Raw genomic sequence first — 24,072 nt, forward strand, 5'->3', positions numbered from 1 at the left:
AAAAAAAAAAAAAAAAAAAAAAAAAAAAAAAAAATCCTTTGAAAGTGAGTGAATTTCTCTAAGTTCTGGTTCAGTTTAAAGACATTGGATCCTCTAATGTTGCCTTAACACTGAGCTATATTTGGGAAGTTGGCATACAGAGGGTCTGTCTTGGATTAGGTCTTAAAATACCTAAAGGATTTCCTTAAACAGGCCCAGGGTCAGATATAACAGGTGTATCACTTCTAATTTTGGAACCAGAAGCAGCCAGCTTAGACTGAGACTGTTCTACATTCATTCAGCAGGAGTTTAGATATACTTTACTTTGAATTTCTCTTTGAGTTAAAACAAGGGCGATCCCTGTTGTAAGTAGTGGCAATACTCAGGAATTGTCTTGAGTAGAATGAGTATATGCAATGTGAAGGTATTTTAAAAGAAAAGCAACAGGTTTGACCTGAAACTATATTTTTCTACAAGTGATTTCAAAGCGTTTCTTCTCTACAACATGTAACACATTTAATATTGAGACAGGGACATTTTTTCATTTGGGTAACAATAACGTTTGTATATCTCGTAATTGGAGATAGAATAAACATTAAGAAATCAAAAACGCTCCAAGGATAGTGAATACACGATTGATGGCTTCAACTGAAAATACTGAAAAGTGTCTATCGTAGTTTTAAAATTATATTGTTGGACTCTTATCACCTGGCCTGCCTTGCCCATTGCAAGGAATTTGACTACATGTCTAAACCTATAGTAACGCTCCCTTTTCTTCTCCCTCTCCTCCACCATGGCCTGAAGACTGAATTAGTTCTTATGATTAACCATGTATTTGAATAAGGACACCAGATGCCGTTGTATTTTAGCAAAATAAAATTCTGGTGCAACAGAAGCATGCTGGATAAATTCCGGGTTCTTTTTTCTTTTTTTTTTTTTAAGATGGGGTTTCACCATGATGGCCAGGTTGGTCTTGAACTCCTGACCTCAGGTGTTCCACCCACCTCGGCCTCCCAAAGTGTTAGGATTACAGGCGTGAGCCACCGCGCCCGGCCAAATTCTGAGTTCTAAAGCATAATTTGTCAATTCCGTCATTCAACATCAGAGGATGGGAAGTTGAGCTGAAGGCTGGAACACTGGTGGAACCCGTGGCCAGTCCAGTCAGCATGTTATCAAGCAATTACAAGATGAATTTTTTAAGAAAAACAACAACAACAACACATAACGTCTTCTGACAGTGACATGTCTTTGTGATGGGGTGCTCAGCTACAGTGACAGAATGAACAAAAATGTCTTTGGCAAATCCTTCATCTTGCCGTAGTGCGTGAGCTGTCCTTGTAATTTCTAACAGGAATCCGCAAGTCCACGGTTGATTTATGGACAGAGTGTGTCGTCCCGCACCGTGCCAGTTCGCAGAGCCTCCGCCAATTAGCTCTATTTTTTGCTTAAGCCGTTAAAGCCACCTCCATGGAAACGCCAGGAGAGCAGGCCGGGGGGAGGGGAGCAGACAGGTGCGCCCTCTGGAAATACACAAAGGGCCGACACTGCGCCGCCGTGCCCCTGGCAACTCCACGCTAGCCGGGAGCGCGCGTTTCCCGCGGCGTAGCGGCCAGGCGGCGCGCGCAGGTCGCCCCACGTCGGTCGGAGGAGCCCCCTCAGCCAGCTCGCGGACGCGGCACCAGGGCAGCGCGAAGCCGGCTCGGGGCAGCGGCAGCGGCGCCCGCGCTGTAGGGACTTGTAGTCCGCGCGCCTCCCTGGCGCCTCCCCCGGGTAGGCCGGCTCGTGCGTTCCCGCCCGCCGCAAGCCGACTTCCTGCGGCTGCCAAGACTACACCTCCCGCCGTCCTCTCCGCTGTCGGGCTGAAAGCGAAAACAAATTCTGGGCTGCGAGGTGCTGTTCTCTGCCGGGTGCCCCCACCCACTCCCTGCCCCTCCGGCGCCCTCCAGCGAGGTGGGGAAACGAAAGGCTGCCTCTTTCTTTTTTGGTTTCCTCGGCTCCCGGCGTGGGGAGCGCGCGGGGGACGCAGGCCTCGCTTCACCTGAGCCGGCCCAGCGTGCCTGCTGGGGGCGGGGGTTTTCTCGCTTCTCACCAGTAGGGACCAGGAAACTTGAGGGGGCGGCGACCCCCTGCCCGGGTCCTGAGTCGGGCAGGGAGGCCGTCGGGAAGTGACTGCTCACTCTCGGGGTTTTCCTTAATCCCGCTCCCCCCGTTTCTCGTGGGCGCGTGTTTGCTCCGAGGAGGCGGCAGCGTGCGGACAGCCATGCATTAGGCAGGGCTCCCCTATGCTCCCGGAAAGCGCGGACCGCTGCCTCGGGCCGCCGCCGCCGCCGCCTGCCGCCGCTCGCGGAGCCCGAGCCACAGCCCGAGCCGCCGCCTGCCCCAGGCCGGGGCGTCCAGCAGCCGGCGGCCTGGCCATGTGGGGCTAGCTCTCACCGCGCCTGGCCTGCAGCAGGACCAGCAACATGGAGGCGGCCGTCGGCGTCCCCGACGGCGGGGACCAGGGCGGCGCGGGGCCCCGCGAGGACGCGACGCCCATGGACGCCTATCTGCGGAAACTGGGCTTGTATCGGAAATTGGTCGCCAAGGACGGGTCGTGCCTGTTCCGGGCGGTGGCGGAGCAGGTAACTGGGGGGCGAAGGGAGGCGGGGACGGCCCGTCGGGTATGGGTGGGGAGGCAGCTGCGGGCTATCCGGGCCGCCAGCGTCCGGGGCTGCGCGTGCCCTCGCTGTCGTCACAGCGCCCCATTGTAATGCCGGAGTGGGACGCTGCTTTGGGTCTGAAACGTGCAAATCGAAACTTAAAAGCCGGCAAATTAACGGGGCGTCGTTTCTCCTGGTGAGGAGATAATGAGTTGAGGACAACTTGCGAGGCCTGCTCGGAGCTTGTGCAGTTATTTATTGCTGGGGACCTGGCGACATGATATTTTTCACTTCTTTTCCGCATTCACCTTCCCTTCGTTCAAGAAGCACCACGCTCACCCCACTCCAGTAAACCAAGTCTTTACTAGAAGTGGTGGATCAAACTTTACTTGTGGAACATATTTTGGTTTGCTGCTGGACTTTGGAATGTGGGGTAGTCAAGCTCGCCCATGTCGCTTGAATCAAATGGGCAAACTGCCGCTTGAGAAAACCTTTTACAAATATAGAATATTTTGAAGGATTTGTCGTTCAGTAGGTCCCACGCTTTATTATGCTCTGCTAGGCTGTGTAGGTATACTAAATGGAACTGACTTTTTTTTTTTTTTTTTTTTTTTTAAAAGCCTGTTTTGGTGTTGGTAGTAGAAAGGGTACGTGTAACTACCGGAGCTTTTCAAAACCACTTTCTAACAGTTGCTCAGGAAGATTTTTCTGATTTTTTTATTTGAGAGCGCTTATTCCATGTTATATAACACTTTATGTTGTAGGTGTGCAGTCACCAAAACTCATCCTATATTGAAACATAGCTGCCGAAGTAGCTGGATAAAAGTTTCTGCCCTGGTGTGTCTTTCAGACCTCTCACATGTGTTTTCCTTTGACCTAGGACCTGCTCCCCATACCCCGTCGCACACTCCTCCCTACCCCCCTGTGGAGTTATTATGATGTTTGTTCTTTTTTTGTTTTCCCCCTCACCTTTTTTGAATGCTAAATAACTTTTAAAATTTTTGTTTGTGAGTGAATGTTTCACTTAACATCCAGAGACCAGTCTGTTCTCATATTTTTAAACATTAAAAGGCAAGCCATTTATTTACCATAGGTAGGGGAAAATCTTTTTTTCTTTTTTCTTTTTTTGAAACGGAGTCTCACTCTGTCGCCCAGGCGGGAGTGCAGTGGCTCGATCTCGGCTTACTGCAATCTCTGTCTCCCGGGTTCAAGCGAGTCTCTTGCCTCAGGCTCCCGAGTAGCTGGGACTACAGGCATGTGCCACCATACCCGGCTTTTTTTTGTGTGTGTGTGTTTTCAGTAGAGACCGGGTTTCACAGTGCTGGACAGGTGCTGGGATTACTGGCGTGAGCCACCGCGCTCCGCCAAAAATCTTTAAAACAAGAAATTGATTTAACGGACACAAACCTTTGCTTTATGTTTTGGACATTGCCATTGAAATATTATTCTGAAAGCTCCCTAAACCAGGTTTTGCCCATTAGACTTTTCTCAGTTTTCAATGTTGCTGTGGGGTATGGTCACACCCACGTACTCCCTCCATTCTTTATTTTTAGTAGGTAAACAGTCTTCCCCGTTTGTGAATTTTCTGAATCTCTGTCTGTCCTGCTTCCTCTGTCTCAGCCTCCTTGAACTCCTCAGCACCTCCAAAAGCCTAGGGTAGAGGTGGACGTGATTTCAGCCCATATTTATTACCTACTGTTAGAGCTAGCATGAGTTTGGTAAGTAAGGAGGCAGGTAAGGCGGTAAATAAATGGCGGTAAGGGAAGCTTGGAACTTATTTGGATTTGAGTTATCTGAGTCCTAGTTTATATTGAAGCAGAGAGGTGTGTGCTTTCCATAGTGCATACCATAAATAATACTTGGTGGTCTTGATTATACGGAAGCCTCTCTGTTATTGTAGCAGGATCTGTTATTAAGTAGAAAGGGGGCAAGGGCTAGTTTACACTAAAAACTCTCGGTTAGATCAGATAACACATTTTATTGTATTTTGTAATGGGATTTAAGTTAGGCATAAGGGACTTCCCTTTCCAGTTATGTGACTCAGTTTTAGTCTGATGAGCTTAGCTCAAGACCTTGAACTTTGGGGCAAGTTCAGTTATTCAATAAAGGACAGGTGTAGCCATCATCGCCAAAGGCAAAATGTGAAAAAAGGAAGTAATACCAATATCAGGCTTCCCTTTTAAAATGTGTACCAAGGATTTATAGTTTTGCCAACAATTCTTCTATAAAATCACAAATATCATTTCTCAGAAGGAGTCAGAGTTAATAATCTAAGTGACAGTTTTTAAAGAGGGGGAGGAGACTTGAGTTAGGATTTTGGTCTTTCTCTCCAAATTATCTGATTTAGATAGGCCATTTCCCTTTTACACTTGTGGATTTGGGCCTGCAGGAGCTCTGACCTGAATCAGCACCATAGCCATGGAGCTAAAAATAGGGCACTCTTAGAGGACTTGCTAAAACAGTGTCTCAGCCTTTTCCAGTATTTATCAACTATCTTGTCCCAAGTAAAAATGGGAAAGCCTTCTAGTTTGCTTTCATGTATATATTAATTTGCAGAGATGTTTGTCATACTACTAGAATTCTTCCTGAGTGTTCTTAAAGTTGCACAATAATTTACATTTTAAAAAGTTGTCATTTAACCTTGCTTTTCTTGCAATGCTTGACTTTGCAAATTACCAGCGTTCTTACACTTTATGGAAGTTGCTAAGAATTTTGCTTCTGAGCAGCAGGTTCAGATAGATTGCATGTGCCAAAATCTTTGATAAAAAAGGAGAAAAAACAATAGATATGCCTACCATTGTTTTTACCAACTTATGTCTGCCACCTGTTGCTGGGTAAATGGCTTAAAGACTACCTCCACTTTGCTAATGGCGGAGGAAAGCCCTATCAGGTGACACTGTGGTTTATTCATACTAATAATACCGTGATTCATAATAGTGTCTAACATAGCTTCTGTGAAAAAAGTGTTGCTAAATGTCATTTGTTGAATTGGCAAAAACATTCTGTGGTCGTTATTTTTATATATAGATAGTTCTTTTGGTCATGGACTCTTAGGATATATAAGAATACATTTTCATAGTGTCCAAAAACAGCAGTGAAGATAGAATCAGTTAAACTGAAAACCAGCTATTACACTGAAAACAAACTCATTGCTAACTTCAACAGGTGGATCTTCAGTGTATCTTAGTGTAATAGGACATATTAGCCATCCAGGCAGTTGTGCCTGTGGTTCTGTGGGTGTAAATGAGCTTCGGCTGTTATCCAAGAGAGATGTAGAATGTGCAGCTGGAGCCTCCCTTTTCCCAGTTTCTCTACTCACCGCTAAACTAAAGGAAGAACCACTCAATCGGATCTGTAACTTTTTTTTTGAGACAGAGTCTCACTCTATTTGCCCAGGCTGGAGTGCTGTGGCATGGTCTCAGCTCACTGCAACCTCCACCTCCCAGGTTCAAGCGATTATCCTGCATCAGCCTCCCGAATAGCTGGGACTACAGGCATGTACCACGATGCCCGGCTAATTTTTTTTGTATTTTCAGTAGAGATGGGGTTTCACCATGTTGACCAGGCTAGTCTCAAACTTGTGACCTCAGGTGATACACCCTCCCCGGCTTCCCAAAGTGCTGGGATTACAGGTGTGGCCACCATGCCTGGCCAGGATCTGTAACTCTTAAAGCTACTTTCTATTAATATAAATTCTCAAGAGGCCTTGATAGCTGTTTGAAATGTGTTATTTTAAGTGCGTCTGGTTTTTTTTTTTTTTTTTTTTAACCACCTTTTAAGTTACAGGAATATCTGAGACACTTAGTAATAGAAAAGAATTTTAATCTCCTTTAAGTATGTTAAAGAATTGGGAGCCAGGACCAGGCGTGGTGGCTCATGCCTGTAATCCCAGCACTTTGAGATGCCGAGGTGGGCAGATCACCTGATGTCAGGAGTTTGAAACTAGCCTGGCCAACATGGTGAAACCCCATCTTGACTAAAAATGCAAAAATTAGCTGGACCTGGTGGCATGTGCCGGTAATCTCAGCTACTTGGGAGACTGAGGCAGGAGAATCACTTGAACACGTGAGGCGGAGGTTGCAGTGAGCTATCACACCACTGCACTCCAGCTTGGGCGGATAGAGTAAGACTATCTCAAAAAAAGAAAGAATTGGGAGCTTGCAAGAAGGAAGCACTGGATAAGAAATAGTTGTATCAATTCACAGCTTTAGAATTTTAGTAAAAGACCACATGCCAGTAAGTTGTCTCTCTGTTGAACTGGTTGTTTAATAGAAGAATATGAAAACTACAAAGTGAGAAGATCTGGTTCATACTTTGTAGGTTGGTACTTTACAATTTGGGACATAAAAACAAACCCCAAACCTCTTGGGATGATATCACACAGCATTTTTGCACCCCATATGCTGCCTACTTGGATGTTCTTTCTCATCTTGTAAATTTGATCACCAGGGAAAGAATGAGTGCCTTAAGTTTTCTGAAACCATAGTGGAGTTAAATTCATACATAGAGCCACTAAGTGAATTCAGAATTAATGGGAAAAAAAAAAAAACTAGTCTCTTAGAGGCTGAAAGCCTCAGAGTGTATTCCTGCTGAAGTTGCCAGCTTGTTTTTCAGTGTGTGTAGGATGAGGTTGAGTGTGTCATAGCATGGACTTTGTTAGCTCTTCTTTGTGAAGATAAAGTTATTGTGGAGGGATGGACAAGGGAGGAAAGTATCCTGAATTTACAAAGATGTCCTAAAGAAGAGAGCCTAATTACAAAATTTGGCTTAAGTAGTATTGTTTGTATATTTCATGCTATTGCGGTGCTTAGTTAGAAGAGGTAGGAATGAGTAAAGATACTGAAATTATAGAAAGGGAAATGGAGGAAGACTGATAATCTATTGCCTGTTAGATTATTTTGGGTGTAAAAGAAGACATTAGCTTGTAACTTGAGTGCATTTTTAACCAAATGCTTAATAGTGTGTTTGTTGCCTTTTCTTTTTAGGTATTGCACTCTCAATCTCGCCATGTTGAAGTCAGAATGGCCTGTATTCACTATCTTCGAGAGAATAGAGAGAAATTTGAAGCGGTAACTTGCAATTTCAAACATGTAATGGTGTCTTGACTTGAATTTACGTTTTGGTTTTTGGAATTGTTTTAGGCTTGGTGCGGTGGCCTAATCACTGCACGATCACGCTGGTAATCCCAGCACTTTGGGAAGCCCAGGTGGGTGGATCATGAGGTCAAGAAATCAAGACCATCCTGCCCAACACGGTGAAACCCCATCTCTACTAAAAATACAAAAATTAGCTGGATGTGGTGGTGCGTGCCTGTAGTCCCAGCTGCTCGGGAGGCTGAGGCAGGAGAATCGTTTGAACCCAGAAGGAGGAGGTTGCGGTGAGCCAAGATTGTGCCACTGCACTCCATCGTGGTGACAGAGGGAGACTCCATCTCAAAAAAAAAAGGAAGTGTTCTCGTAGAAATTTCAGACTGGATCTTAATGCAGGTTATGAAAATAACACTTAACAAAAAAACCTTTTTTACTGAACTCAGTCCAGTTACATTGTTAACATTATTTTCTAGGCTGTTTTATGTTTTGCATTTATTTGGACATTTAGAAAGCTGCTATGATAGATAAGATGCTGAGTTGTGGGGGATGGAAAGATGACCTGGACAAGGCCTTTGCATACTAAGAGTGGGCTTTGTCTGACATGGTCAGGGAATTGGGGGTGTTGTGATTAATAGTGGCTTCTGTGATTGGTAACTTTCTATAAATTAAAAAAAAAAAATTCAGTTGGGCCGGGCATGGTGGCTCAAGCCTGTGATCCAAGCACTTTGGAGGCCAAGGCGGGGGGATGAACTGAGGTTGAGAGTTTAAGACCTGCCTGACCAACATGGTGAAACCCTGTACTTAAAGAAAAAAATAAGATAAGAAATTTAAATTAAAAAAAAAAAAAAATTCAGGTCAGGCATGGTGGCTCATGCCTGTAAGTAATCCCAGCACTTTGTCAGGCTAGGAGTTCAAGACTAGCCTGGCCAACATGGCAAAACCCTGTGTCTACTAAAAATGCAAAAGAAATTAGCTGGGTGTGGTAGCACATGCCTGTAGTCCCAGCTACTCTTGAGGCTGAGGCATGAGGATTGCTTGAACCCAGGAGGCAGAGGTTGCAGTGAGCCGGGTTGTGCCACTGCACTCCAACCTGGGTGACAGTGAGACTCTGTCTCAAAAAAAAAAAAAAAAAATCAGACTTGCAGTGTAAAAAATATGCTGAGTGTAAGTAATGCTGATCCCTTAATTTTATCAGAAAACATTTATAGGTTTTTAATTTTCAGGGTTCAGTATGAACTCATATCAGAACACTGTATTATGTAAGTAGTAATTAATAGTTAATAAAATGTTGCATAACAGCTTAGTATAATTTTCTCAGTAATATGTGAAATAAGATGCCACAATGACCTGTTTTCATTTTACACTCAAAGTCTTACAGGATTTATTACTTATTGGTTTTAAGACCTAGAATTATGTAACCTGACAACTTTGGTTGGTACTTCCCGCAGTTGACTGGTAGAGAACATTGATACAATACTTTGCAAATGATAGGCTTGAAACCTTGATTTATTAGGAAAAAAGCAACTGATAACAGAGGCTAGATAAGAGAGTACAAAGGTGTAGAGAAAGGAAGTGGGGAGGTAGAGTGGTCTTTAAATTAATTCTTATTAATCATTGGCCCCAGAGGGTAAAACTGTAGATAATAATGGACATTGTTAACATTGGTTGAGAGTGGTTATTATGCTCCGGGCATGTTTTAAGTGCTGTTAACATTGGTTGAGAGTGGTTATTATGCTCCAGGCATTGTTTTAAGTGCTTTGCATATATTTTTTTCAGTCCATGTAATCTTGTGGGGTATGATCAGAGGTTGAAAGTTCCATGGGGAAAAGTTTCACTTTCCTTATAATATGAACCTTCAGGTAGTTTCGGTTGTCCAGAATTGGAAAGAGATGTTATAGAAAGGATTATGCCTTGTTACTGACATTGGTCAGCCATGGCATAGATGGATGCTTTCTGCTCGGAAAGGAGACTCTCAGATAGGATGCAGGCTTGTGTCAGAATTCTGCAATCTCTTGTAACTTTAAATGGTCTTGTGGTTTTGTTTTTTTCTCCGTAGACCTGTAATCATCTAATACAGAACAGTAGCCCTTGATTGGTGGGCTCTTTAATGTATATGGCTCTTTTATTATAAATATATGTATACACACAAACACACACACACACACGTATAATATATCTATTTTTGAGACAGAGTCTCTGTCACCCAGGCTGGAATGCAGTGTCGTGATCTCGGCTGACTGCAACCTCTGTCTCCCTGGTTCAAGCAATTCCCCTGCCTCAGCCCGCCAAGTAGTTGGGATTACAGGAGCTTGCCACCACACCCAGCTAAATATTTTGCATTTTTAGTAGAGACCAGGTTTCACTGTGTTGGTCAGACTAGCCTCAAACTCCTGACCTCATGATCCGCCTGCCTCGGCCTCCCAAAGTGCTGGGATTACAGGTGTGAGCCTCTGCGCCGGGCCAACGTTATATAATCTATAAAGAATTAATCTCAGTCTTAAAGTCCAAGGATTTTTGAAAGATTTTTGTAGACTAGGGAGTATACTTTAATGTCTTTAAGTATGTCACTTTGCTAAATCAACTGGGACTGTAATTTAAATACAATTTGGTGATTCAACAAATGTCTTAGAGATTTCTCAAATGAATGCGATTGCTATGAAAGAAACATAAAAAAGGTAGGGTTATTACACAGCTTGAATAAACTCTGTTTTTATGTCAAAGTTAAAATGAAGCAAGCTGTATTAGAAGAATCTTGTTGTCGCTTCAAAATATTTTTAGCCAGGCCGGGCACGGTGGCTCAAGCCTGTAGTCCCAGCACTTTGGGAGGCCGAGGCGGGTGGATCACGACGTCAAGAGATTGAGACCATCCTGGTCAACATGGTGAAACCCCGTCTCTACTAAAACTACAAAAAATTAGCTGGGCATGGTGGTGTGTGCCTGTAATCCCAGCTACTCAGGAGGCTGAGGCAGGAGAATTGCCTGAACCCAGGAGGCGGAGGTTGCGGTGAGCCGAGATCGCGCCATTGCACTCCAGCCTGGGTAACAAGAGGGAAACTCCGTCTCAAAAAAATATATATATATATATTTTTAGCCTTAATAGTTCTCATTGCTATTTCTTGTATCACTGACCTGACAGACAATGAGTAGTCTTATTTGTATTACTAAGCTATACTATTTCTTAGCTAGTAAGTCAGTCTTTACTTTATTCTCTTCTATACACTGGCCACTACCAAGTTAAAGCATTGCTTTCATCATATGATTTCTCTGTTCAGAATGTCACCTGCAGTGACCTTGAATGGCCTTTCCCATCTAGTCTGTAAGTACTGCCTAGGCTTCAGGCCCTGTCAACAGGCCCCCATTTGGGTTCCTCTCCCACTCAGTTCTACAACAGATTTTCCTGCTCCAGCTGGCCAGATCGCTTATCTTCCCAACACAGTTTTTGCTCTTCCTCCTCACGCCACATTGGCCCTCCTTTCGAGTATCAGTTCCCTGTTCCTATCCAGATCCTGTCCAGCATTCATCTTGAGTCACTCTGCTTTCAGGAAATCTTTCCTGACAAAATTTCCTTCTTTAAATTCTTTCATATGTTTATGGTCTTTAGTGATTACTGTATGTTTTCATAATTATATTATTATTTTTAAATAATACTGATGTATTTTGGGTTTATGTACAAACTCAGTAATTCACAGTGAATATTGTTTACACAGCAAAGTGGTTAACTTTTGGCCTGTTGCTTAGATGACATTTCTTTTTTTTTTTTTTTTTAATACAACATTTCTAATAGATTTTTTTTTTGTAGTTTATAGAAGGATCATTTGAAGAATATTTAAAGCGTTTGGAAAATCCACAGGTATGTGATAATCTTCTAGTATATTTGTATTTTTATATATCCAAATAATGTATTTAAAATTCATTAAAATGGAAGATTACTATTACAGTGTTTAGAGGAGTTGAAGTGACAGTGTACCCTATTTCCTTATAAACATTTCCTACACATTTTATGCAGCATTTAAGTTGGAGCTGTGTGTTAGAGGTTGCCTCACTAAGGCATAGTTGTGCTATTTTATCTTTGCCAAAATGGCACGTAAGTGTGGTATAAAAGGCTGAAATAATACTGGTGATGATTTTCAGAATGCTGTGTTGGTGTATGTATGGAATTTGAACAGGGGAAGTTTGATTTCTTCCTAGGCAACTGAGAAGGCAGAGTTCTTTCATGCAGGTTCCAGTTTCCATGATCAGCTCGTGAAGAGGGAAAAGACTGTTGAGACCGAAAAGGACAGCACATACCCACCAACTCCTGCTGCTATACTTTTTCAGCACATACCCACCAACCCCTGCTGCTATACTTTTTTTTATATGTTGATATAAAAAGGATTTTTCTTTATTTTTTTTTCTGTTTACAAAACTAACATTCTCACTGTAAAAATCCAAATATCTTGGAATACCATTTACAATGTTAGGATTTCCCATCATTCACTGTTAAAGTAAAAATAACATTGGCAAAGAAAAAAGCTAAGAAAAGTTAGGGTGTAAAAGGAATGTAATATAGGAACAAGGGTGTTTGATTGATGACTGGTGTATCCATTTGGTTGCCTAACACTAATTTGAGTGCTTATGATGGGCCAAGAATTCCTGGTCACCCTGGGGATGCAGAGATAATGTAGATAACAAAAAAGTTTCCCTGTCATAGGAAAGATAGTCAGTACAATCTAGAAAAGTAGATTTGTCAAAAGAGGTATCGCTGTGATGCTGTAGGCAGTCAGAGTGTTATTTCTAGCTGGGTAGGCAAAAGCAACAGTTTGCGAGTGAGTTCGTATTTGAAGTCTGAATAGATTCTAAATAGGAAATGCCTGGTCTCAGGGGCATTCCAGGCAGTGAAAACTGTCAGCGAGGCAGATTCAGAAAACAGTTCTGATTGTGTGAAGCCTTGGGCATGTGAAGGTAAAAAGTAGTGAGAAAGAGGTTGGAAGGCAGGTGGGGGGCCACACTGGGAGAGCCTACAGTGCTAGCATCAGTAGTTTGGAGCTTATGCTTCAGACCCATGTTTCTCAGAAATTGTTATCTGTAGGTTATCTGTATCAAAATCACTTGATGTGCATGTGAAAATGCAGATTCCCTGGCCTCTATTCCAGACCCGAATCATGGTCTCTGGGCCTGGGGCCTGGGCATCAGGCACTGGGAAGCCACATAGGGTTTTTGGGGCAGGAAGTCAGAGTAGTGATTGTAGTCCTGTTTCCAACACATTGCCTGTCTACCACTGCTTTATTTTTCTTTGTAGTGCTTATGCCATTTAATATACTGTGTATTTTGTTTGTCTTCTTCCTACTTGAATTAAGCTCCATGAGCAGAGTTCTATATGTTTTGTTTACTGCTGTGTCCCAGAGCTAAGGGATTTTATTTTGTTGACTGACTGGACAGATGAAAGAATATTGTGTAAAAATAGTTTGAGGTAGATGGGATTAGAGACAGAAAGATCCATTTTAAAATGTTTTAAAGTGCACACATTGTATCAAGTGTAAAAAGGAGTATTACTCCAGTTTTAGAGACAAATATCATTGAAGGCCTTTTCTCTAAATCCAATCCAGAGTATATATATATATATATTTTTTGTAAGTCTGAAACTGAATTTGACCCAAATACTGTGATCACATATTCATTTTCCTGAAGCCTACATTTTTTTTTTTTTTTTTTAGTTTATAAGCCTCTTTGAAGGCAGGCATTGTATGTATATTTTTATTACTTTGGAATTCCCATAGTTACCTTTTAATTTGGGGTACCTAATTCATGATCAGTTTGTGTGTGCAGAATGAGTGTTAAGTACATGTTATGTTATGTGTAACAGATGGGAAAGATAAACACCAGAATGTTATTATCTCTAAATGGCAAATATATATGATTTTTTTTTTACTTCCTTTAGAAAAAATAAAAAATGATAAAGGCCATTTATTACTTTGTATCAGAAAAACCCCACGGTGTTGTTTCACAATAATTTCTATGCAGTAGGGTTAGGTCTGTGAGGATTTGAGCTAGGCTAGGCATAATAGGAGTGGAGAGAAGGGGACAGAGGGAGGAAATGAGGCAGTGAACTGAACTGAGACTATTTGATTTGTGGTCTGTGGGAAAGGAAGGTGTATAAATGTTGGTGTGGTTTAGAACATGTGGGATAGATTGTACCTCCCCGTCATGGTGGAGGCTGGCCAGGTTTCTTTCTGATAAACACAAGACATTCTTATGATCTCCCCAGTCTGATCAGATCTCTTCCTCAGATGTCTTAGGTATCTTATGAACAGTTTTTTTTTTTGTTACTAGCAAATATTTATAAATAACAAATATTTATAAATCTTCATTCTGTTTTTTATTTTTGCCTTCCTGGGCCGGGTTCAGTGGCTCATGGCTATAATCCCAACACTTAAGGCAGCAGATGTGGGCAGATCACTTGAGGCCAGTAGTTCAAGATGATGAAACCCCGTCTCTACCAAAAATGCAAAAAAATTAGCTGGGTGTGGTGGCATGCACTTGTCTCAGCTACTTGGAAGGATGAGGCAGGAGAGTCTCTTGAACCTGGGACGTGGAGGTTGCAGAGAGCCAAGATTGTGCCACTGTACTCCAGCATGGGCAACAGGGTGAGACTCTGTCTCAAAAAATAAATAATCTTTTTTTTTTTTTTTTTTTTGCCTTCCTGATATATGGGTGTATAAAATGAAAACAGAAACCAATTGGCAGATAGTTGATGGATACAGTCAGTTGCTTCATCCAGTTCTCAGAGGAGGAAAGCGTCTTTATCCTTATAAAATAATAAGTAATAGTGGAGCATTTTGAAAGATACTTCAAACTTGTGCAAGAATGTGTTTTCTTCAGCTTTTAGGTAAAATTGACAAATGAAATTCATCGATTTTAAATGTACGATTTGAGGAGATTTGACAAATGTATACGTTTATGTAACCACCACCACAAACATCATAAAGGACATTTCCATCACTCCAGAAAGTTTCCTTTTGCCTTTTTGCAGTTACACCCCTTCCCCAACCCCTGGCTCCTGGCAAGCACTGATTTGCTTTCTAAGTTTTGCTGTTTCTAGATATGCGTAAATGGAATGATATAGTTTGTAGCCTTATGTGTTTGGCTTCTTTCACGTAGCCTATTGGAAACACTAAAATTCATTCATGCGTTTAGCAGTAGTTTGTTCCTTTGTATAAGAAAATAATCTGCTTTATGTATGTTATCTATTACAACCTGTATATACATTTACAAGCTGATTGATATTTAAGTTCTCTCCAGTTTTGGGTTGTTAAAATTGAAGCTGTTGTGAACAGTTGCTTATAAATCTTTGTGTAGACATGTTTTCTTTTTCCTTGGATTAATACCTGAGAGCAAAATTGTTGGGTCATCTGGTAAATATATTTTTAACTTAAGAGAAAACTGCCAAACGTTTTGAAGTGACTGTACCATTTTGCTTTCTCATCAGCAATATTAGGAGAATTTCAGTTTCTCCACGTCTTTGCCAGAACTGTTTGTGATGTAACTTGCATTTCTCTAATGATGTTGAGCATCTTTTCATGTGCTTATTTGTCGTTCATATGATTTTATTGGTAAAATGTCTGTTCATAGGTTTTTGTCCATTTTTTTAATTGCTGTTGTTCTTACTGAATTTTACTAGTTCTTTATACTGGATGTAAGTCCCTTATTGGATATATATTTTGCAAATACATTCTTCTAGTTTGTATTTTGGCTTTTCATTTTTTTTTTTTTTAATTTTTATTTTATCATATTTATTTATTTATTGAGACAGAGTCTCACCCTGTTGCCCAGGCTGAAGTACAGTGACATGGTTTGCACTCACTGCAGCCTCTGCCTCCAGAGTTCAATGATTCCCCCTCCTCGGCCTCCCTAGTAGTTGGGATTACAAGGTTGGCTTTTCATTTTCATAACAATGTCTTTTGAGGAACAAGAGGTTAACATTGATGACTTTTTTTTTTTTTTTTTTTTTTCAATGACAGGGTTTCACCATATTGGTCAGGCTGGTCTTGAACTTCTGACCTCAGGTGATCTGCCTGCCTCAGCCTCCCAAAGTGCTGGGATTACAGGAGTGAGCCGCCGCGCCCGGCAACATTGATGACTATTGAAGAACATTTAAGTTATGTAATTTTGATATAGTATGGTTCATTATTTAAAACATTTTGAAGGATTTTTTTCTTTTTACAAGGCCAGTCATAAAAATGCTAATTAAGTAAAATTATAGCATTAAAGTGTAAGAGTTGTAGTAGAACATTGACTTTTGTTTTGTTTTGTTTTTAATAATTTAAAAGCGACACTGCTTGGGGAAGATTTTAGAATATCCATTGTTTGCCTAACCAGGCTACAACAGACTTTATTCTGAAGATAATTATAAAAAAGTACATTATTCTCAGTAGCATTTTGTTGAGACTCATAGAATTTTTCATTTTTTATTTATTTAATTTTTTGAGATGGCGTTTCTCTCTTGTTGCACAGGCTGAAGTGCAGTGATATGATCTCAGCTCACTGCAGCCTCTGCCTTCCAGGTTCAAGCAATTCTCCTGTCTCAGCCTCCTGAATAGGTGGGATTACAAGTGCCCGCTATCACGCCCGGCTAATTTTTGTATTTTTTAGTAGAGATGGAGTTTCACCATGTTGGCTAGGCTGGTCCTGAACTCCTGATCTTAGGGAGTGCACCCGTCCGGGCCTCCCAAAGTGCTGGGATTACAAGTGTGAGCCACTGTGCCCTGCAGAATTTTTCATTTTTTTTAAAAGTGATGTAGTACTACTTCTATAAAAATTAGAAATGTAGTTTATGTGTTTGATCTAAACAGAGTCATATCAGTGAACAGTGTCCTCTATACAGCGGATATCATTTGTAGCAGTTTGTGAGAAGCCATGATTGTTAGGCTGAGGCTTATTTTAACCCATTTTAATATATGGCACCTATTTCATTTTGGAAATCAGAGCTAACTTTTAAGAACTGTTGGAAAGTCTCTGGGGGATAGATTGTCCTGGTTTAAGATCAAAGCATTGTTTAAAATATTTTCCTTATTTCAGTTTTTCTTTTCTTTCAAGGACTAAGTGGCAGCATTCATTTACCCAAGCTCATTGTTTTTAGTAACTTAATGTATTAAGTCTTTACTGACTTCAGAGTACTATAGAAAAATATTCTTATGGTAAAAGATTTTAAAATATACATGTCTATAGAATTAAGGGTGAAAATTCTTTATTTTTCCTCATGTTAACTTTCCTGTCTCTATTGCCAATTTAGGATGTATCCTCCCCATCCCCTTTCTATGTGTGTGCATGTACCAATATATATGCCTTTTTGTTTGTTTTTCACAAATAGGATTCCTTTACCATGATTTACACTTAAAACTTGAGTGGTTTTTCTAGGTCATTTCATATGGTTATCACCTCATTCATTTCAGTGAATGCAAGGTATTCTATAGTGTGGATGAAACATGAATTATTTTACCATTTCTTAGGAGTCTTAGGGGCTTTTTTTTCTTTTTTTGGTTTAACACTATTACAAATAACTCTCAGTGACATCATTGTTTTACATACACTTTTATAGACATGAAATATTTCTTTATGATAGATTTATAGAATTTGAATTGCTGGGTCAAAGGGTATATGGGACATACTAAATTTTGAAATATACTGGCCATTTGCCCTTCAGAAAGGCTTTAAGTGACTTTTCTAAGGAATGTAGAATTTTCCTTGTTTTCAGAATGATTGCTAAGACACTGCTCTCTTTTATACCTTCATTTACCCTGAAGGTAAGAGACCTTCTGCCCTTTTTTATACTTCCTGATTTTCTGCTTCAATTGAATATTTCATTTCCTGAGCTTAAACCATGTGCCAGGCTCTCTCCTGGGGGCTAGGCTGAAGGATAGCCCTTGCTTTCAATAAGTTCTCAACTAGGATCGGGTGTGGTGGCTCATGCTTGTAATCTCAGCACTTTGGGGGGCTGAGATGGGCGAATCACCTGAGGTTGGGAGTTTGAGACCAGCCTGACCAAGATGGAGAAACCCTGTCTCTACTAAAAATGAAAAATTAGCCGGGTGTGGTGGCACATGCCAGTAATCCCAGCTACTCAGGAGGCTGAGGCAGGAGAATTACTTGAACCTGGGACTTGGAGGTTGCAGTAAGCTGAGATCCTGCCATCTTGGTCTAGCCTAGGCAAAAAGAACGAAATTCCATCTCAGAAAAAAAAAAAAAAGGTTCTCAACCTACAGATGCCATGCTGTGGTCTTGCCACACCAATAGGAACTGTCATTTTACTCTGTTACTGTTTTTTTTTTTTTTTTTGCAACAGAGACTTGGACTACATTTTACCACATATTGTGGTCTGTTTTGTATAACTGATTTTATAGTATTCATAATACTAATAATAATGAGCTTTAATAGCTCCTTAGGTATGCTGTATAAAGGTATGTATAGAAATATACAATGTAATATAAAAAGTGTGAGACACTTACATGCCATCTTTTTTTCTTCAATACAGGAATGGGTAGGACAAGTGGAAATAAGTGCCCTTTCTCTTATGTACAGGTAAACACTGTAATAACATAAGTGAAAGTAAATGAAACCAGTGGGAAATTGTATTCCATTATATTAAAAATGTTAAAATAACAAAGCCCTTTTGTACTTTGGTTATGAAGCATCTTTTCTACATTTTTTAAATCACATCAATTAAATTTTGAGATTAGGTATGTTAGTGCTTAGAAATTTTAATTCTCAAAATACTTTTGGAAAAGGGTACAGAATTTTTTCAGTCTATCTTTTGTAAGATATCACTTAACCTTATAGAGAAATGATTTCCTACTTTCCCAGGGCCAGTGGCATTGAATGGTCACAAAACCATAGTAAAATACCATGTTACAAATTGAGTATTATTTATCTGAAATGGTTGAGACCAGAAGTTTTTGGATTTGGATTTTTTTTTTTTTTTTTTGGGACGGAGTTTCGCTCTCCAGGCTGGAGTGCAATGGCGCGATCTCGGCTCACAGCAACCTCCGGCTCCTGGGTTCAGGCAATTCTCCTGCCCTAGCCTCCTGAGTCGCTGGGATTACAGGCACGTGCCACCATGCCCAGCTAATGTTTTGTAGTTTTAGTAGAGACGGGGTTTCACCATGTTGACCAGGATGGTCTCGATCTTTTGACCTCGTGATCCACCCGCCTCGGCCTCCCAAAGTGCTGGGATTACAGGCTTGAACCACTGCGCCCAGCAGGGATTTTTATTTTTTTTTTATTTTGGAATAGTTACATTACACTTACCCAGTTGATCATCCCTGATTTGAAAATCTGAAATCCAAAATGCTCCAATGAGCATTTCCTTTGAGTGTCATGTTGGTGCTCAAAAATTTTAGATTATGGAGCATTTTGGATTTTGGCGTTTTAGATTTGGGATGTTCAATGTGTATTCAATTTTGGTACTTTTTTGCCATCTAGTACAGTAGCAGGTAAATACTTTGTTTTTTCAGAGTGTTTAAATTTCATCTTCAAAATTTCTTTGATTTTGAAGTTTCCTTTTAGAATTATATCTGAAATTATATATATATACAAATTATATTTGAAATTTTATGTGTTAGAAAAGTTATTTTTGTATAGGTGTTTTACAACTTAGTTATTTCATTATTGTCTTTTGTATCTCCAGTGGTTGGGACATTGCCTGTCACGTATAGGCCCTTGATGAATGAATGAAAGATTAAATTTAAATTCATGAAGTATAGTCCATTATAAATAATTTTAAATTATTTTCAGGAAAGATTTTATAATTTATCGGGAACCAAATGTTTCTCCTTCACAAGTAACTGAAAATAATTTTCCTGAAAAGGTAAGAATTTTTCAAAGTGTTGTAAAGTATTTAAGTAAAAGAACCACTGAATTGCTGCTATGACTTCATAAGCTATAATTTTAAATGACTTTTTTGAAACATTTCTGTATTAAGGTTATGGTATTCTGATTTCTTAACAGTTTCTATTAATCATCACTTAGTCATATTATTCTGTATTTTTTTGTCCCCACAAATTACTGTATTTAACCCTTTTACAACATTTTAGTAGAAACACTGAAAAGAATTATGAGATATTAATGTATATGATTAAATAGACTATTACAGTTTTTTGTCAGTATAAACATTAAGTAGTAAAATAACTTGTGAAAATAATTTGGTTCTGCTGTTACATCCAGGAATACTTTAGTAATCATATACATTTTCCTATTATAAATTTTACTCACAAGGGTGTCATTGCATTATGTCATAAAGCAAAAGCCACTGAAAAATTTTGTGAAGCCTAGAAAGTAATATCAGTGGACTTATTATAAGAGAATTTTTGTCTTAATTAGCTATTTTGGAATCATGAAGGCCAAATGGAAGTGACTTGTACGCCACCATGCTAGTGGTGATAAATTAGAGGGAAATTGAGTGAAATACTACTGTTACAAAGGTTTTAGGGTTTCTGGGACTTTCTAAGCGATCTGGCTTTTTCAAAACAAGTTTTGAAATATGTTATATTCTAAACAAAATCAGTGTGCATTTTTCTTTGTATAAGTGATGATTTAGAAAATAATTAAAACTGTAAAGAAGCCAAAAAAATATCTTCGATTTTGCTTGTTAGAGGTTAGAATTATTAAGGTTTTATAATATTTTCTTACAGTTTTTAAATTTTCTTGTTCTTTAAGTAGTGGAAAGCATGTTTTAATATATTGTTTTTGTTTTTTGGTGATCCTATAAACATTTCCAGAAATCATTTTGAATTTTAAAATTTAATGCTTCTATAACGTTTTGGCGTATGGATGTACTGTAGCTTGACAACATTGGAGCTTTGGGCTACTCCTAAAATACTCACTTTCTGTTTGGAAATGATCTAGTAATTCAGAGGTATTGGAGACATACTTAGCTATGTAAATGTCATATATATGAGGGTCTGAAATGCATCTTTTTCATTTTCAGGTATTACTGTGTTTTTCAAATGGAAATCATTATGATATTGTGTATCCCATAAAGTATAAAGAAAGCTCTGCTATGTGTCAGTGTAAGTATCAACTTGTGTTTATATGGGAAATTATATTCCTAAACTTACACAGTCTTAATAGAAACAAATCAGAACAAATAATTCTATTCTGTTGTAATATAAAAGATATATCTAAGAACATTAAATGACAAGAGTATTAATATTATAATAAAAACTTGTTGCAATAGGAAGAAAGGTAGCTGAGCATGGTGGTGCAGACCTGTGGTCCCAACTACTTGGGAGGCTGAGGCGGGGGGATCACTTGAGCCCTGGAAGTCAAGGTGCAGTGAGCTATGATTGTGCCACTACACTCCATTTTGGGCAACAGACTGAGAACTTGTCTCAAACTCAAACAAAACCAAAAAAAAAAAAAAAAAAGAAAAATTGGAGGAAAGGGAGCTTGTGGCTAGAGTTTGACTTGTAAATGCCAACTTTTTTTTGCTACAATAATTTCAGTAATAAAGATTTATGTGCATCTTTAAAACTGTTAGTGTATAGCTTGAAAATCCAAATGACTGAGCAAATAAACATTTGATTATATTTGGCTCCAGAGCAGCATTTTGAATCTTGGCACTATTGACATTTTGGGCCAGATGATGCTGTTTTAGGGCTCTCTTGAAACTTTAGGATTTAAGTAGCATCCTTGGTTTCTACATAGTGGATGTCAGTAACATACTCTTTTTCCCATTGTGACAACCACAAATATCTCCAGATTTTGCCAAATGTTTCCTGGGCGTATGAATTCCCCTTGCCCTTATTCTGTTTGAGAATTAACTGCTATAGCAGAGCAGTGACCCTTCCTACCAGTTTCTGTTATATCATCCATTCTGACACAGCACAGATCAGTCATGTAAAGCAAGTGACAACTTTTTTCTCTGCTCTTAAGCTAGTGGTAACCAGTAAAGATACGTGTAATACACTATTTTAAAAAATTAATCCATTGTAAGATATGAAAGTCTGGCCTCTATACCTTGGGCTGTTTCATCTCCCTCTCCTAGCTCGTTACCATCTGGGCATTTCAGCTTTGGAAGAGAGCTCCTAGAGCTTGTCTTTCCTGTGCTTTTAAGTGCCTATGGTTTGGGTGATATGAGGACTGCAACTCATATTCCTGGAATCTGGAAGAAAGATCGTCTGTAAGAAGGAGGTCTCTGTGGGAACTCATTTAGAGGTGGACACCCATTGTTTTTTTGTTGTTGTTGTTGCTGTTTTTTTAAGACAGGGTCTCGCTCTGTCACCCAGACTGGAGTGCAGTGGCGTGATCTTGGTTCACTGCAACCACTGGCTTCTGGGTTCAAGTGATTCTCATGCCTCAGCCTCCCTAGTAGCTGGAATTACAGGTGTGCACCACCACAATGGCTAATTTTTGTGTTTTTATTGTAGTGACAGGGTTTCACCATGTTGGCCAGCCTGTCTTAAACTCCTAACCTCAAGTGATCTGCCTGCCTTGGCCTCCAAAGTGTTCAAAGTGTTGGGATTATAAGCATGAGCCTCCACACCTGGCCCCGTTGTTGATGAATTCTTAGTACATTTGTTTTCTTTGTGGTTTTTTTTTTTTTCTTTTTTGGAGACAGTCTCATTTTGTCACCAGGCGCCAGGCTGGAGTGCAGTGGCGCGATCTCAGCTCACTGCAACCTCCACCTCCCAGGTTCAAGCAATTCTCCTGCCTCAGCCTCCCGAGTACCTGGGACTACAGGCACATGCCACCACGCCTAGCTAATTTTTGTATTTTTAGTAGAGGCAGGGTTTCACCATGTTGGCCAGGATGGTCTCGATCTCTTGACCTTGTGATCCGCCTGCCTCAGCATCCCAAAGTGCCGGGATTACAGGCATGAACCACTGCGCCAGGCCAGTACATTTGTTTTCTTAAAGCTCATTGTAATAACACCAAATGAGAGTCCTAAAATCCATGTATTTTTGAATTTTTGTTAAAATATATTTCCCTATATTCAGGACTGGAGTTTTAAAATTTTACTTTATTTAAAGCAACAAAGTATCTAAATATGCTCCTTTCTTTCAGTGGCTGCTGAGAGTATATTTTGTAACAGCTTCTTTTTTAGTTCTTTATATAAAATTAAAATCTGGAGCTAGGTTATGTACTCAAACATCCTTTCTATAGAAACCTGAGAAGTGCTTGTCCAAGGTTACAATTAGTGGGAAAGCTGAGACTAGCATCCAAGTCTTCTGACTTGTCAGCTAGTATGTACTATATTATGTTCCTCTTTCTAGCAATCTTAATGCTTCTTACTGTTTTTCATCTAAGTCTCTTTAGATTGGGCGTGTTGTATGACATTCTTAAGTGTCAGCTTCCTTATCTGTACAATCAGAATAATGCTTCACTGTGCTAGGATTAAACATGAGGGTATATACAGGTCCTTACCATCAAGTATGTGGAATGTAGTAGTAATAATTGCTTAGTATATGTATTTTGGCTTTTCCCATTGTCATACTTGTTTCACAGTTGTGATACCTTTTTGTGATGGTGTTAGTTTTAAAAATGGCACTGTGTTTTGCGATTATTTTAAACTACTTAACTGCACTTAAGAAATTTTAGTTGTAGCCCAGGTAACTTTCTGATTAAATTATGTTATTGACCGTAAGATTTTGCAGATATCTAGTCAGGATTATAAAAGCCTGAGCAATAGAAAGTTAAAAGGTTATGGTCTGTTGTCTGTTTTTAAAAAATTGCTTGTAGTTAATGTTAAAAAATCTGTCTCTCATTAATTGCAGCTCTCCTTTATGAATTGCTATATGAGAAGGTATTTAAAACTGATGTTAGTAAAATTGTCATGGGACTAGATACATTGGAAGTAGCTGATGAAGACAACAGTGAAATATCAGATTCGGAGGATGACAGTTGCGAGTAAGAATGAAATCCTAAAATATCTTTCCCATGCCATACAAGGAAACATTTAAGTAAATGTCCTTACATTTCAGTATATGTCTTTGCATACATATATTGAGGTGTTAATGGTATTCATAAAATACAGCAATCTGTAGAATTTGCTTTATCCCTGCCACTAATTTTACCTAATTTCTATTATGGGACTGTTTGTTTTGAAAGTTGGTGTTTTTGGTTGATGAGAATCTACACCTGTGCAGTCTAGACGTGTATTTGTAGAATAGTTTGGTCCTACCTATATGTATGTGTATTGTAAAATTTTGAAGTAAGTTAACTTGTTAATTGTTCATATACACAGCAATGAAATAAAATGGCCAATTTGATTTTCTTCACTTTCTTTTATTGTTTTTGTCCTTATGTAGTGCCTCTTTTTAGATAATGAAAGTTCCAAAATGGGGCTTTGAATATGTGAACACCTCTGTGTGATGCCTCTATGTAGGTTGTGA

General features: G+C 39.7%; 1 protein-coding gene across 2 annotated transcripts in view; it reads left to right on the forward strand.

Moving 5' to 3' along the window:
* The first annotated feature begins 1,822 nt into the window (after window positions 1-1,822).
* The window catches only part of OTUD4 (OTU deubiquitinase 4), a 49,330-nt gene continuing 27,080 nt past the window's right edge, over window positions 1,823-24,072 (forward strand). The window contains exons 1-7 of one of the 2 annotated variants that reach the window (XM_032246474.1): window positions 1,823-2,600; window positions 7,604-7,687; window positions 11,508-11,558; window positions 18,216-18,262; window positions 19,475-19,547; window positions 20,667-20,748; window positions 23,455-23,587. In XM_032246474.1, coding sequence (XP_032102365.1) covers window positions 2,442-2,600; window positions 7,604-7,687; window positions 11,508-11,558; window positions 18,216-18,262; window positions 19,475-19,547; window positions 20,667-20,748; window positions 23,455-23,587 — 629 coding nt within the window. In that variant the 5' untranslated portion in view covers window positions 1,823-2,441. The remainder of the gene's footprint in view (window positions 2,601-7,603; window positions 7,688-11,507; window positions 11,559-18,215; window positions 18,263-19,474; window positions 19,548-20,666; window positions 20,749-23,454; window positions 23,588-24,072) is intronic. The other variant, XM_032246475.1, reaches the window with a different exon arrangement.

This window comes from Sapajus apella, unplaced genomic scaffold, assembly GCF_009761245.1.
Source record: "Sapajus apella isolate SASKATOON/1434 unplaced genomic scaffold, GSC_monkey_1.0 scaffold61, whole genome shotgun sequence".
Taxonomy (NCBI): Eukaryota; Metazoa; Chordata; class Mammalia; order Primates; family Cebidae; genus Sapajus; species Sapajus apella.